Source organism: Onychostoma macrolepis, chromosome 18 (genome assembly GCF_012432095.1).
Source record: "Onychostoma macrolepis isolate SWU-2019 chromosome 18, ASM1243209v1, whole genome shotgun sequence".
Lineage (NCBI taxonomy): Eukaryota > Metazoa > Chordata > Actinopteri > Cypriniformes > Cyprinidae > Onychostoma > Onychostoma macrolepis.
The window spans coordinates 20,226,085-20,240,478 of record NC_081172.1 but is presented as its reverse complement, the minus strand read 5'-3'; the positions used below and the strand labels follow the sequence as shown (position 1 = coordinate 20,240,478).

Genomic DNA, 14,394 nt, shown 5'->3' with positions numbered 1-14,394 from the left:
TTTTCCTCAGGGCAAAAAATTCTTCCCAAAAAGAATTGTCTTCACTGAAACTCATGTCATGTCAAAGTCATGTCTATTCCTGTAAATCTGTGGTCCAATCCATGTAATTGTGGTTTTCAGTTGAAAGATTGAGATGCTGTAAGGGACACAACATGTATTTGGTGTTGGCATGAATCTTAGTAAATGCCAATAGTAATTTCAAGGGAATGGAAAAATGCTGAAAAATGATGAGCTTGTGCCAGCACACTAATACCAAACAGACCATCCTGATAAAGGCACAGGAAGCAAGGAGATGACCTGATCCCAGAACTCCCCAAAGTAAGGCCTGCACTGTTGGAGTGACAGAATCTCAGAGAGACTGCAAGTTTTATTGTGTAAAAAAACAGATGGATATATATCAGAAAAGAAAACAAGGAGCAGATAAAGTTAATGAAATAGGTGGATGTGGTGAAAGAGAAAAGCAAATAAACATTCTACAGAAAAGGAAATAAATCTGATGATGGCGTAAGGGAAATTATTGGCTGAGTCTTAACAGAGGGGGTCTTCTCACTGAACTACCACCTTCCAACTGGTCTGCGGTCTTTTGTACTCCCTTTGGACAGTCAGATAACAAACCACATAAGAGTGGTCCTCTACTCCAAATAAATGCATTACACCATTACAATATTTTAGATCTCAAATAACCTCTGGAGTGACCAAAGACATCCTGTCCTGGTGTGCGTCATTATATTAAGTGCACTGGGCTCTCAGTGACGGTGGAAGAAAAGTTGGTTCATGATACAGCTGATTGCACAATACAACAGTGACTGCATATGGTAATATGAACTGTGCTGCAGTGGAACATCTTGTTTTCCAAAGTCCCTTTGTCAAAATAAAAATGTTGACACAGCGATTCTATCTGTTCTAACTGATTTAGAGTGAAACATAAAAAAAAAAAAAAAAAAAAAAAAACAATTACAACACAAAGGACTTGGAAAATAACTTAAATGAAAACTTGGAACCATTTCAGAATTTGTGTTTTAGGGGATCGCTCTAACCAATCATATTGAAACTCAGATATTTAATCTCACATAGGCCTAAAACATGTTTAAAATGACTGTGACCATAGTCTGCTGCATAGAGAGTATAGTGGATGGTGTCAAATTGCCCTATAGTTTCACTACCGTGTTAAACTTGTGGCATGTCACTGACCTCACAGGTTTGTGCTGTATTGACCTTCTGCTGTTAAATGGTAATATGAGGAAACAGCAGGGTCTGGAATAGTGCAAACACTCCTTTCCAACATGCAAAAACACAAAGAAATGCAAAGTACTTATTAATTTAGCTATTTTACAGTACTTATAGCCTGATCAAGCTTGTTATTTCTACATTGACTGCAAACATAATGTTTTATTTGTCACACAGCTGCAATTATAAAACCTTTCCACATTTTCAATATTAAAATAAACAATATTCTAATAACTCAGACATAACCTACTTTATGCAATGCTATTTATCTCCAATCTGGCTATATGGGAGAAGCTGGTCTGAAATTTAAATAATTGCAACATAATTACAAAAAAAAAAATAATAATAATAGTTTTAGGTGTGATGGATATTACTCTGGTAAGTTCAGCCAGAAGTGAGACATTAAAGGTAAAGCAAGACAAACAAGTTTCATGATCAGTTGCCTTTTAAAATATCAGAAGGCAATGAAAGTCGACAATGATTAATACTTGCTCCAAGATTCTTGTTTTCAAATGCTTTCATTTGTCTGCCATCATCAATGTGGACATAGAGTAGACATTTATAAATAATGAAATTTTGTGAATTATATGGGTTAAGATTAAAACCTTAACCCATAATTAAGGTCTTCGAAAAACAAAAAAACATAAAAGTTAAATTGTTGCACATGAACAAAAGTCGTTTGAAGACGTTGCTATAGCAACAGTACGCTATTCGAGCGCTTGTAGATATAATAAATATATAGATAAAATAAATAAATAAATAACTGAATGGTTTGTTTAAACGTAGCCTACTGAAGAAATTTGACGGTTATAGCCAACTGTTCTAGAGAAGCCAACAGAACATTTTGCGCGAGAAGAATATAAAGGAGACCTATTCTCTGAAAATTACTGCCGCAACCCCTTAATATCTTAGTATAACTCTACAGATTCTAGAAAAAGTGCAGAAGTGCCTGAAATTTACGTATCTAAATGGAGTGCAGAGTTACGCGCTGATCCTTTACTGGTGCGAGATCAGCGCACAATTGCGCGCTCGACTCCGCGCTGGCATTGCTGCCAGCCTCAGTCACTCCTAAACACCGCCTTTCGTGGGAGGCAACATTAGACACCGGCTGAACTTAAGTACTTCGCGGTTGTCTCACATCGTTCGTTTCGCTGAATTAATCCTAAGGCGTTTTCCAGGGAACTGACAGCATTGAATGGTTTGTTATTGATATCCTGGGAAGCCGGAATACTCTTAAAAGTCATCGATCTGGAAGGTGGATATCTTTCTCACAGATTTGATGGATGTTTGATCGGTTGGTGATGCCCATTTATATCATCGATCGCAAATTTCCAGAGACACCTGGTGAGTCTGTTACGCATGCTGCACATGGCTTAGAAACATGGTGTGCTGACCAAGATTTCATTTAGGCACTGGTTGGGAAATGCTAAAAGTTGTTTCATTTAATAATATTTGTAGATATGTCCTTATTATATATTAAGATACACACTGCTCTGAAAGTATAGGCTGCATACTTAATGCATTTCAGTATTTATCTGCCTTTAAATAGCATCTCACATAAAATAAAATAAAAAGTAGATCTAAAATTAGATGCTTAATTAACTTAACTCAGAACTGCCGATGTCCATGTTCCTTGGGAATTTAACGACTTTGATATTTATGTGGCATTTATGTTAATGCTTGTGACCTTTCAAGCAGTGCAAAACATTTTACTGCACATCTCTAAGTGTTTTTTTTTCTCGCAAATATTAACATCTTTGTTTGTTACAAATAAAAGTAGTTCAAAATGTATAACATTCCAAAACTGTGCTGTTTATACAGTACAACCTACCCTTGTAGTGTAACACATAGGATGCATAGCCTATAAGCAACAACTGACAATCAAAACAGCAAATGAAATTGGAAACAATTTATTTTGTCTCATTTTGTGCAGTCTTTAGAAGAATATTGAAAGTGTTACAGATCTTCATCTGATCGCCCATGATATTTCTAGTTTTATATAAATATTAAATACACAGACATAAGATGGTTATGGTCATGTATGATGGCGATTTCGTACATGTAACTAATTTCTAATTTAACACAATGGTGGTTTAACAACTCGCCACATGCTACAACACTCTCTGGTCTTGAACGGTTCTCTACTGCTGAATTATCATGGGCTGAAATGTAAATTTAAATGCATCAACCATGTTTTGCATATTTGGAAACCTTATAAGACACGGAAGTGTTATCTGCTCAAGTTGTCCTAGATAAATGTTCTAAAGTGACATACTGTCTGTGAGGACATAGAGATGGAGAAAAGTACATAACAGGACCTGTAAGCTACAACAGTGGTGCCACCTCCTCACTGAACACATGATAAGCCATGTGGTCATGAGTGTTTTATCTGAGATCAGCACAACATACTCAACCAATCTACAGTTGCTGATGGAAAAAAATCAGGCATTTAAGTCTTCGACCTGTTGTGTTTACATCTTTGAAAATGTCAAATCTCCATGACTGGAACATCTGCACTAATATTTATCTGTCAGTTGTTTTAACGCAAGATTGTTATTTATCTTAAGTTTTGAGATATTTGAAATGAACACTGAATGCGATGTTCCTGTTTCTGAGTGACATTGCTCTCTGTGATGTTCCTTTTAAAATGAAACCTGAAGTCATCATCATCATTTCATTATAGTTTACAAAGCCCTAGAAAACAAGATATTATAGTTCTGCTAAGGTGTTTTAGAGATGTTGATAGGTGTTAAAAGAGGCCTGGCAAACTCAGTCCAGCTTTGGACATCTTGTTGCTGATGTTGTTGTCAACTAAACATAAAAAGATGTGGTTCTAATATATATATACTTTTAGTTACTATAAATATTTAATAAATAGGTTTTGTGTTTAAAGAAAATGTGTTTCTAAGCATTTTAACTGTAAATGAATGTATCAGATATTTTATAAAGATCTAAAATGAAGTAGTAGGGTAAACGTACCCATTAAGCTCCCCAAAATCTACATTGAGACATTTTTAGTGCACAAGATACTGGTTTCAGTACAAAAAGCTGTTAAAATAAAATATTAATTTCTCACACAAAAATATTTAATTTTATTTTAAATGACAAAAGCATTTCAATTAAGATATACATCATTAAATTAAAACAAGTCTGGCTGTGCTTAATGGGTACATTTTTGTACCCTTTAAGCACACCCCTGTTCCCATTAAGCTCACATCATGTTTTATTAAAAAATCTTGTTTATTTTAAGGACAATTTTTAAAGAATAATTGTAATTTTTTTATTTTATTTTTTGAAGGTACGGAGTCAATCACAAAAAAACAAAAAACAAAAAAACCCCCAAAAAACAGAACACTAAAATCAAGCAACAAGGCATTCAAGTCGATCAGTTTTATATTCATAATGAAGTGTCATCTAAGCACATTGCAACATTTAGACTACTCCACGTGCAGCTAAGTAACACATTCAAAAATCAAATAAACCAATAAAATTCATGGGGATGAACAACAGAAACTATAGCCTCATTATGAAACCTCTTTTTAAATGGATGTCAATTTATCTATAGTCTCTTATGGCTGGAATACACTACACGATTGTTCCCCTGATTTTCCACAGATTTACAGTCTGGAGAAGTTGATGCTAGATGCCAAAGATCAGAGCCAGTCTGCAGATTTGAGTTGACAGAATCCATAGAAAACCGATTAACTTAACTTAAAGTGACAACCATCAGTTTATATGTAAAGTATGTTTATATTAAATTGGGGGTAGTCGTGGCCTTATGGTTAGGGAGTCGGGCTTGAAGGTTGCTGGTTCGATTCTCACGCCGGCAGGAATTGAAGGTGGGGATTGTGAATGAACAGCACTCTCTCCACCTTCGAAACCATGACTAAGGTGCCCTTGAGCAAGGCACCGAACCCCTAATTTCTCCCCGGGCGCTGGAGCAATAGCTGCCCACTGCTCCGGGTGTGTGTTCACTGTGTGTGTGTTTGCATTTGTTCACTACTCACTGCTGTGTGTGTGCCCACTGCTCCGGGTGTGTGTGCATTTGTTCACTACTCACTGCTGTGTGTGTGCACTTGGATGGGTTAAATGCAGAGCACTAATTTCGAGTATGGGTCACCATACTTGACAATACGTCACTAACTTAACTTAACATAGACGTTCAGTGTGGAAGAGCTTGAAGTGTACACTGAGCTTAATTGGAGCAGCAAGGTGAGACAGGATTTTTGCTAAATAAATAGTCTAGGTCATGTATTCATATTTTAATATGAACAACTATTATTAACAATATCTATGAAATTATATTTTTTCTTATTGATGTCACACTGAAGCTGTGTGATTTTCATAGTAGTGCACCCTTTAAGCTCACCTTAAAATAATATGAAATCTTTAAAAATAAAAGCAGCGTAAAACCACAGACCAGCAATAAACTGTCAGTTTATAATATTATGGATGTAAAAGTACAAGCCAGTAATGCCTGTGAAGTAATACATTAGCATGGCACACAATCTTATACAGCTTTTGGATCTAATGTAATTATTTCCCACATCCAAGTTCCAGGTTATAATATGCAAAAGTCTGAACATTAATCTCTTAATTTTACAATAAGTAGTGAAATTTACCCAAAATAAAGGCTTAAACATCTAAAAAACAAACAAAAAAAATGCACATTTAAGGGGCCCCTCTTTAGGTGAAAGTTTTCGGACAGCTTTTAAAATGGCCGCCAGACAGTGTGAACATATGGAGAGCCATATCTCAGTATGCAATGATCTGATTTACTTGAAATTACAGGAGGTATATAGTAACAAACATATCAATTGGTTAAGACATCAAGTAGGATTATAATTTTTTTTTTCTTTTTATAATCTGATCTCAAAAATGGAAGTGTGCTTAATGGGTACATGAGCTTAATAGGTACATTTACCCTATACATGTCACTGTTATGTTTAGTTAGTTTTGTTTTCATGGACTTGTCATTGGTTTTCTTCAGTCAAATGCATTCTTTTGTTCAGTTTTCCCGCCACTCTTTAGTTGTCATGGTGATTCATTTAATCAACTCAGGTGTTCATCATTACTGCTCTTATTTGTCTTGTATTTAAATTGCTGCTGTTTGTCCTTTCAGTTGTCTGGTATTGTCTGAGTTATACACAGCTGTCTCGCTATCTGTGGATTTATTTAATAAACCTTGTTTCATCATCATCATCATCATCATCATCATCATCATCATCATCTTCGGACTACAATGTGACAGAATACCAGACCCAACATATGAGAAGAAGTATGGACATTGCATCCATTAATGTTGCCCCGGTGAGGGACAATCTTTTGCTGGAAGGAGGGACAGTGTTTGTGTTCCAGCATGGCAGAGACCTGGAGCGTTATGTGGAGCGCCCACTAACGCCCCGGAGCCGAAGTCCCTATGTGAGTCTGACCAGGGGTGTGAGCCAGCAACAGCCGTCCCTGTGGGAATTTTGGTGGATATTGATTCTGGGGAGGACTGGCTCATTAACTGGGACATGGAAATACTGTTTCCCACCCTGCCCCACCCTGATATCGCTACACTTTCTTCATCATCGCTGGTTTTAGCCAGCACAAGGACTGATTTTTCACCCGATATGGACTGTGTATTATCATCGGTGATCCCAACCAACCTCACTCTCCTACCTACTCTACCAGTCCCAGCCAGTCCTCCAGCCCTTCCTCAGCTGGATGCCTGCAGCCCTTTGTCTTCCCTTGTGATGCCTTGCAGTGACTTAAAGCCTCAGTTCATGCAGTCACCAGCTTTGCCTGAGGCAGTGGATCCTTTGGCTCCGCCTCCAGCCTCTGATCCCTTCCCTCGACCTGTTGGCTCCGCCTTGGCTCCTCCCTCCCTCGGCTCCACCAGAGACCCTCTGCCTTATGACTCCACCGGGTTCCCTTGTCCCTCCGGCTCCACCTTGGTCAGTCGTCCCTCTGCCTGTGCCACGGACTTGCGAGCTCTCTGCTGCACTCTGTCTCTCCACCCCTACGGCTCCACCTCAGTCCTTGGTCACACCAGCTCTGCCTCGGTCCTCAGTCCTCAGGCACTCAGGCTCCACCTCAGACGCTCGTCGCCATGGCTCCACCTAGGTCTTCAGTGCCAGTGGTGTCGCTTGGTTCCATCAGCTCTCTGTCGTTGCCGTGGGATCCCTGACATCGGCTCTGTCTCCTTCGGTCATCCCGCGGATGTCGTCGGCCATGTGAACATTGGCTCCTCCCTCCGTCGACTCCGCCATGGGCTGTCATTCTTGCTGTGCTCTGGGGCTGCAACATCTGGCCACTCCTCCCACCATCTGTGCCTCCGTGGAGTCTCTGCCGATCTGCCTGCCTGTTCTCACCAGACCTCTACCTGCTCCTTTCCAGCCCTTCTCCAGCTCCTCGCCCTCCTCCAAAGCCCCCACCATCCCTCCCTTACCTCTTAATTTACGGCGCGAGGTTGCGCCTTCCAGGAGGGGGCGTTATGTCACTTATGTTTAGTTAGTTTTGTTTTCATGGACTTGTCATTGGTTTTCTTCAGTCAAATGTATTCCTTTTGTTCAGTTTTCCCGCCACTCTTTAGTTGTCATGGTGATTAATTTAATTAACTCGGGTGTTCATCATTACTGCCGTTATTTGTCTTGTATTTAAGTTGCTGCTGTTTGACCTTTCAATTGTCTGTGTTCTACACAGCTGTCTCGCTATCTGTGGATTTATTTAATAAACCTTGTTTGATTTTCATCATCGTCTTTGGTCTACAACGTGACAGTACATTAATATTGTACCTATTATGCATTGTTTTCTGTATTTTAATAAACAACACAAGTTTTTACTCTTCATTTATTTTTTAAATATTTATGCACAACTTTTTGTTTATATATATATTTTTTTAAATATTCAGAGACAACTATGAATAAGTCATGTTGATTTTAAGTAGAAACACTGTGACTGTGACCCTTTCTTTTTTTAACACAAATTATGATATAGTTCAGATTATTCTATCAAGACTTATTTTCACATTCCTTGCACTGTTACTATGTTATAACCTCCTTTTTTCATATAACTAGCTCCATATGTATGGCTTTTCTGACATATAGTAAACTTGCTGGGTAGTTCACCTGTTTCAGAAATAAGAGTACACACACTTTTAAAGACAAGCTAAAATGGCATGTTTGTTTCAGCAAATGCATTTTCATCTCACTTCTGCTTTTGTTAACACGGTCGGTTAGGTTTAGTGTATGTGGTATGTTATTTTCAAATGCAAGGGGCATCAACCTTTTAGTGCCACTTGCTGGACATTTAATTTTCGAACTGCCAGTAACCAACATAACGGGACACATTTTTCCAATTAGACTGGGTTTAAATTTCAAAATGTTTTAACACCTCACTATCTGACATATTTTTTCCTCTGCTTATCACTTTTTTTGAGTATTACCTCACTTTGTGCACTCTTGAAAGATATGGATGTTGCCAAATTAGCATGAATCTTCATATTTTCTGTTTCTCTTTTTTTTTCAGTTTGCTCAATCTATTTCCGATTACATTTAATCTTCTTAAACATTAGTGAACAAGCAATTGTTATTTTAACAAAGTGATTCACTAACAGAGTAGATTTGATGTTGCTTTAAAGATTTTATTGTTGAGGTTAGGGCTGGTGGTTTGGGTTAGTTGCAATAAAAATACAATTTGTGACACATTCCTTAAATGCATTTCATAGGACTCACACCCCACTCCATGAACGAACCATTTTGTACCATTCCTTAACACCTTATTTTATTAAACAGTGTTCATGAGAGGCGAGGAAAGGTTTGAAAATGCAGCATAAACATGGAAAAAAAAATAAGACCATGGCGGATGCAGAAATCTGATGTCCCAACTGGCAGCGTTTGAAGTATACTGTGAGATTTGTAAATAGAATGTAACTGTGGACCCCTTGTCATGTATTCCTGTCAAACTTCAGCCAGAGTGCAAAACCACAGAACAGAGCTTCTGGGTTGCATTTTTATTTCTTCACAAGAACAAAAAAGTCTGTGGATACTGCTATTGTTTCTATAAAGTATTTAAAGCCTAGCATAAACATTGGGGCTGAATTTAACAGCATCAAAAGTTCAGAAGCCTGATCAAAGTCATTTAAGATGGAGGTGTAAACAGTGTGGTTTAGTTACAGAGCAGATGTATTCTCTTTGAGCTGTACAAACACAACAGTATCCGAGAGCTGTTATGGATACATTTTGATGGAGAAGGCATCTGGAGGGTGTGAGGATGTGTCTGTCTCTTAACAGACATGCTTAGAGGATTCACCATTGCTGTGCCAGAAGCGAAGCAGACGGCAGATATTATAGCCAAGTCTGTGATTCACCATGGCAGTGCCAACAAGAAATCAAACAGAAGCTCTTACAGTAAAAGCTGCACTGAAGCACTAAATTTGCATTATGGGTGACCCTCACAGTTACGTTCCGACCTAGAATCTTTGAAGCAAGTGCAAGGCAACTTTCTCTTAAGTATTAGATTGCTATTTAGATTCTAAAGTCTCCGCCACCCTTAGGGTAATTGTCACTGTGAAATATCTGTGGAATTTGAACTAATTTACTAATTACTAAGATGCTGCGATCTTTATTTCTGAAAAACATGGAAAAAGCACTCACTCTAGCTGATGATGGCTGATAATTACCAGTGGCTTATTAAAATTAGAAGAAACCCTTAAATGGTTTGTGTTTCCTGCCAAAACATAAGCTTGGGTTTGTAATAGTTTAGTGGCCAGTGATGAAGATCTTATTGTTCCACAACTGTCAAAGTATGTATGCCTACTTTTAAAGCAGTGGTAAACAACAATAATCAAAGGCTCCCTAACCCTGTTGTTTCTGATTTACTGGATAAATATTAAGATTCTACCTGGGAAAATATTTTAGAACTTGGCATAACTAGAAAAATGTATAGGGTAAGATGCCTCCCAGGGCAAGACGACACCCTCCAATTTTTTTTTATGGATGTATGTATTTATTTATTTCATCTGCATATCAACATTTGTGAGATTTTGTCAGTTGAAACAGTTTTGAGTTAAAACAAGGCACAATTGGGAATAATCAGTTAACTCTGGAAACAAACTCTGGGTAAATATGGAAACAAACTAGAAATGGGAACAAAGGCAACTGACTAAACACAGGAACAGCAAATTACAAACTAATCCATGAAAGAGAAGACAGAACTGAACCAGATTGCTACAAGTTATTATTCAATATTCCATGAATTAGCTGTACATTTTAGACATATTCGCTTTTCATTAAAACCTATAGGCTAATTGAGTGTAATCACTCACTTTGCATTGATAGTGAAAATATTCATGTACCTGTATGTAAGTCATAGAATACATTTACCTTTTAGAAATATCTGTTTTACTGTGATTCTGGGAGCTCTCTAAATATTTTATATTTTGTGCTATAACAACTAAATTAGCAAATGTTTATATTTATTTCCATTAACAACACATAGGCTTATGCATCACCATCCTGCATCTAAATATGTTACAATTTATAAGTAAATGCACATTGTTCTTGAGGAGGGCATCATCCACATCTTATTCATTATAACAAAAACCCATGGATTTATGATATTTTATTAATTGACATGATTTTTCCAGATTGAGAACTTTTAAAACGAGGCCTCCTCATATTTCGTATATCATCATTTACTCACCGTCATGTTGTTCCAATACTTTCCTCTGTGTAACACAAAATAAGATATATTGAAGAAGGTTTTTATTCATTGTGACTCCACAGTTACGGTCAGTGTATGAAAAACAAACAAACAAAACATATTTTCAAAATATTTTCAAATAAATGAGTAAGTACGTAAATAAATGAATACATACAGTACATAAATAGTCTCTCCCAGAAACTCATGTCATTGGCTGAGTCAGTTTTGCTGTAATGGGCTGGTTAGCTTCAGGGACATCAATAAAAAAATAAAATAAATAATAATAATAAAAATAAATAAATACATACATAAATACATAAATAAATAAAGTCTCTGCGTATTGAGAAGATATTTTAACATACATCCCTTCTCCAAACCCCTTATCGTTCAGTGTGGTGGAGATCCCGAGGCCTATCCCAATGTCTCAGTCCACAGGGAGGGTACAGGATAGTATTTTAACATTATATATCCTTTACACAGGGTGGTTAACTGCCATAACTTCCTGGAGTGAAAACATGATTAATTTTCTTAAGTTTGGTTTGTGAACACACCATCATGAATGTGCTGGAAGAGATTAGGTTGAAAGGACTTCCTGTTCCCTACTCCTCCGGGGAGATGCAGTACCCCCGCTAAGGCGGGTTGGTTCCCTGCCGATCCACATACGTCAGACGACATCCGATCCGGGGGTCCTGGGACTCTCCATGCATGTCAGGATTATGCCTGGTGCGGCAAGTGACGCATCTGTCACTATCTCTTGCACACTCCCTCCCCTTTTACAATAATCTAAATCAAATCCCTGCCTGAGTGTCCTAGATGGATTTGGAAAGTCAAAGCTGATGAAGACGCCCTTGGTTCTGATTTGCTCCAGACCTGTCGCAGTCACGAGCAGATAAACAAGGAGAAACTGTTCTGCCCTGAGCTCTGATCATGTCCACAGTGGGGAGTCAGAGGACATGCATAAGCTGTTACATAGCCACTTAGGGTAATATCACAGAACAGGGCTGGGAGAGATACACAACTTTGTTCATCCCTGTAGATTTAACTTATCTAAACAGAATTTAGTAAAGATATTGCCCACAAGATAAAGGTTTTTTAATTATTATTATTTTTTTTAAATAGAAGAATATGCTGATTATTATATTCCACCGTATACAGTGCATATATAGTATACACTACCGTTTAAAAATTTGGGGTCAGTAAGATTCTTTTTTTTTTTTTTTTTTTTTTTTAAAGAAGTAAATGCATTAAATTGATGTGTGACAGTGACAGTAAGTATGTTTAGAATGTTAGAAAATATTTCTACTGCTGTTGAACTTTCAATTGATCACAGAACACTGAAAATTTGCATCAAAAATATTAAGCAATACAGCTGCTTTCAGAATTGTTTATAATAAGAAAAGTTCATTGAGCAGCAAAATGTCATATTGCTGCAAAACAAAAGGAAAAAAATATTCATTCTGTTGTTTTTAGCTACACTGAATAGAATTTTAAAGTTCAAAAATTACCACAGTTTAATTTAACTGCAGATCTCTGACACAATCTCATGAACTCCCTGCAGTTTTAAGAGAACCCCCTGTTGAAAACCCTACTCCATGCAACCAAAAAAAAAAAAAAAAAAAAAAAGACTTTGAAATTTAGACTTTCTCTGTATCAGCTATAAAGGCTGGATTTTCACATGAAAACACGTAAAACTGCCATTTAGTGGGAAGCCCTGGAGCAGTTCTGTGGCCAGTAAAGCCTCTCAATTATTCAGCTCAAGAGTACAACACTCTCTATTTCTTTAATGGCCTATTATCAGCACATATGGAGGAAACTAGTCTGACAGCATATACTAAGCAAGCCACAGTCATGTTCTATACATTTAAAGGTGAAGTGCAAAATTTAGCTTTATTGAAATACAAAATACTTCAATATAGTTACTAGGTTGTCTAGTATTTAAACTCTTAAAGGGATATAATTCACCAAAACATTTTGTCATATAGTTTTCTCCCCTCATGTCACTCCACCTGTATGACTTTCTTGCTTCAATATATTTTGAATAATGTTTGAACTGTTATAAACCATACAATAACAGTCAGTGAGGTTCTACACTGAAAAAAAAAAAAAAAAGATTAGAACTCAAACATAAAATGTATTATAGTTATGATTGTTTTAGCGTGTGCCTGTGGTGTAATCTGGTCTCTTTTTTTTCACAGCAAACTGCTGTGTCCCATGGCAAACAAAATAAATATTACATAAATAATGGTAAACGATTACAGACATTTTATTCATTTTAAGATTTTAAAGTGTAGTCTTCTTTAAAATTATGTAATTCTTTGACACAAGCTAGCTCCAGACGTCACCCAGAACCGAATAAATGTTAGATTTTCAAAGTGAGTAAATGAGCCAACTGCTTTTAATTAAATGCAACTTTAAAAATAATCTCACTGATTATAAATACAATAGAATCAATCCCAATTAAATACATTAATTAAATATTCACTGATTAAATAGGATTTGTTGTACGTCTGGAAACAAAAGAGATTTATGCTTTAGATGCTGTCAATAGTATTGAATGCTTTAGTGTCTATACAAATGTAAGTAAATGTATGTGTGGAAGAACCACATTTAATGTAAAATACATATGAATACACTCAAGATCACATTGGCTGCAGGGATTTTAGGAGAAGATTCAGAATTGTCAAGTAGTGCTATCTAGTCATGATAGGGTTGTCTGCACATGCAAATGCTTACACATGAAAGAAGAGCCATTTTATCAGAGTATGTGTTGCAAGTGTGTGATTAAAAGTGTGCCTGTCTCCAGCTTACAGTTTTACAAGTTGTTTATTATTCATGTTTAAGTATAATTAACTGCAGTGCAGTTATAACACCAGCCTCTGTCGAAAATAGTTACATCAGTCACACGTTTTCCTCTAAAAGTCCACAAGATTAACCGGCCGGATCTAACCCATGCAGATGTTGTGATGTGACTGAGATAAGAGCCACTGCCCCCTGGAAGTACAATTTAGCCAGACTATTTTGTCAAATTATCCCTGACATTTTTCTCCCAAAAAAACAGCACCCTGTTGCTAAAGAGACTTTATTTTTATTATCCATGAATACAGCAGAAATGAAAAGAGACAAGATTGTGTGAATGTGCCGCAGTGTAAATGTGAGTCTGGGTTTGTGTGTATTTGGCCTGAAATGCTGTGTTGTGTATTTGTGTATGTGTGTGAGAGAGTGTCAGCCTCCTTCAAAGGACGACTTTAAGACTTTGTCCCCAGGTCGGGGTCCTGTCATGTCAGCCAGAACACAGCAGGAGCTGCCCATCTGCAGAGTCAGGTCTCTGCCTCAGCTTGTAACTCAGTGTGTTACAGTGTGAGCACTTCATCGTATGTGTGACTAGAGTCAGTGAGTATCTGTGAATCAAGAGTGTGTGTTTGTGTGGCATACAGGGATCAATAATTAATTAGCTGTTGCGAAAAAATTAACAGCTCGAAG

The 14,394-nt window shown here is 37.2% G+C and overlaps 1 protein-coding gene across 3 annotated transcripts in view; it reads left to right on the top strand.

The window, feature by feature from the left end:
• Positions 1-2,287: 2,287 nt before the first annotated feature.
• The window catches only part of LOC131524879 (neprilysin-like), a 62,862-nt gene continuing 50,755 nt past the window's right edge, over positions 2,288-14,394 (top strand). The window contains exon 1 of one of the 3 annotated variants that reach the window (XM_058752258.1): positions 2,288-2,571. In XM_058752258.1, coding sequence (XP_058608241.1) covers positions 2,511-2,571 — 61 coding nt within the window. In that variant the 5' untranslated portion in view covers positions 2,288-2,510. Of the gene's footprint in view, positions 2,572-13,996; positions 14,305-14,394 lie in introns of those variants that run through there. The other 2 variants (XM_058752257.1, XM_058752259.1) reach the window with 2 other exon arrangements.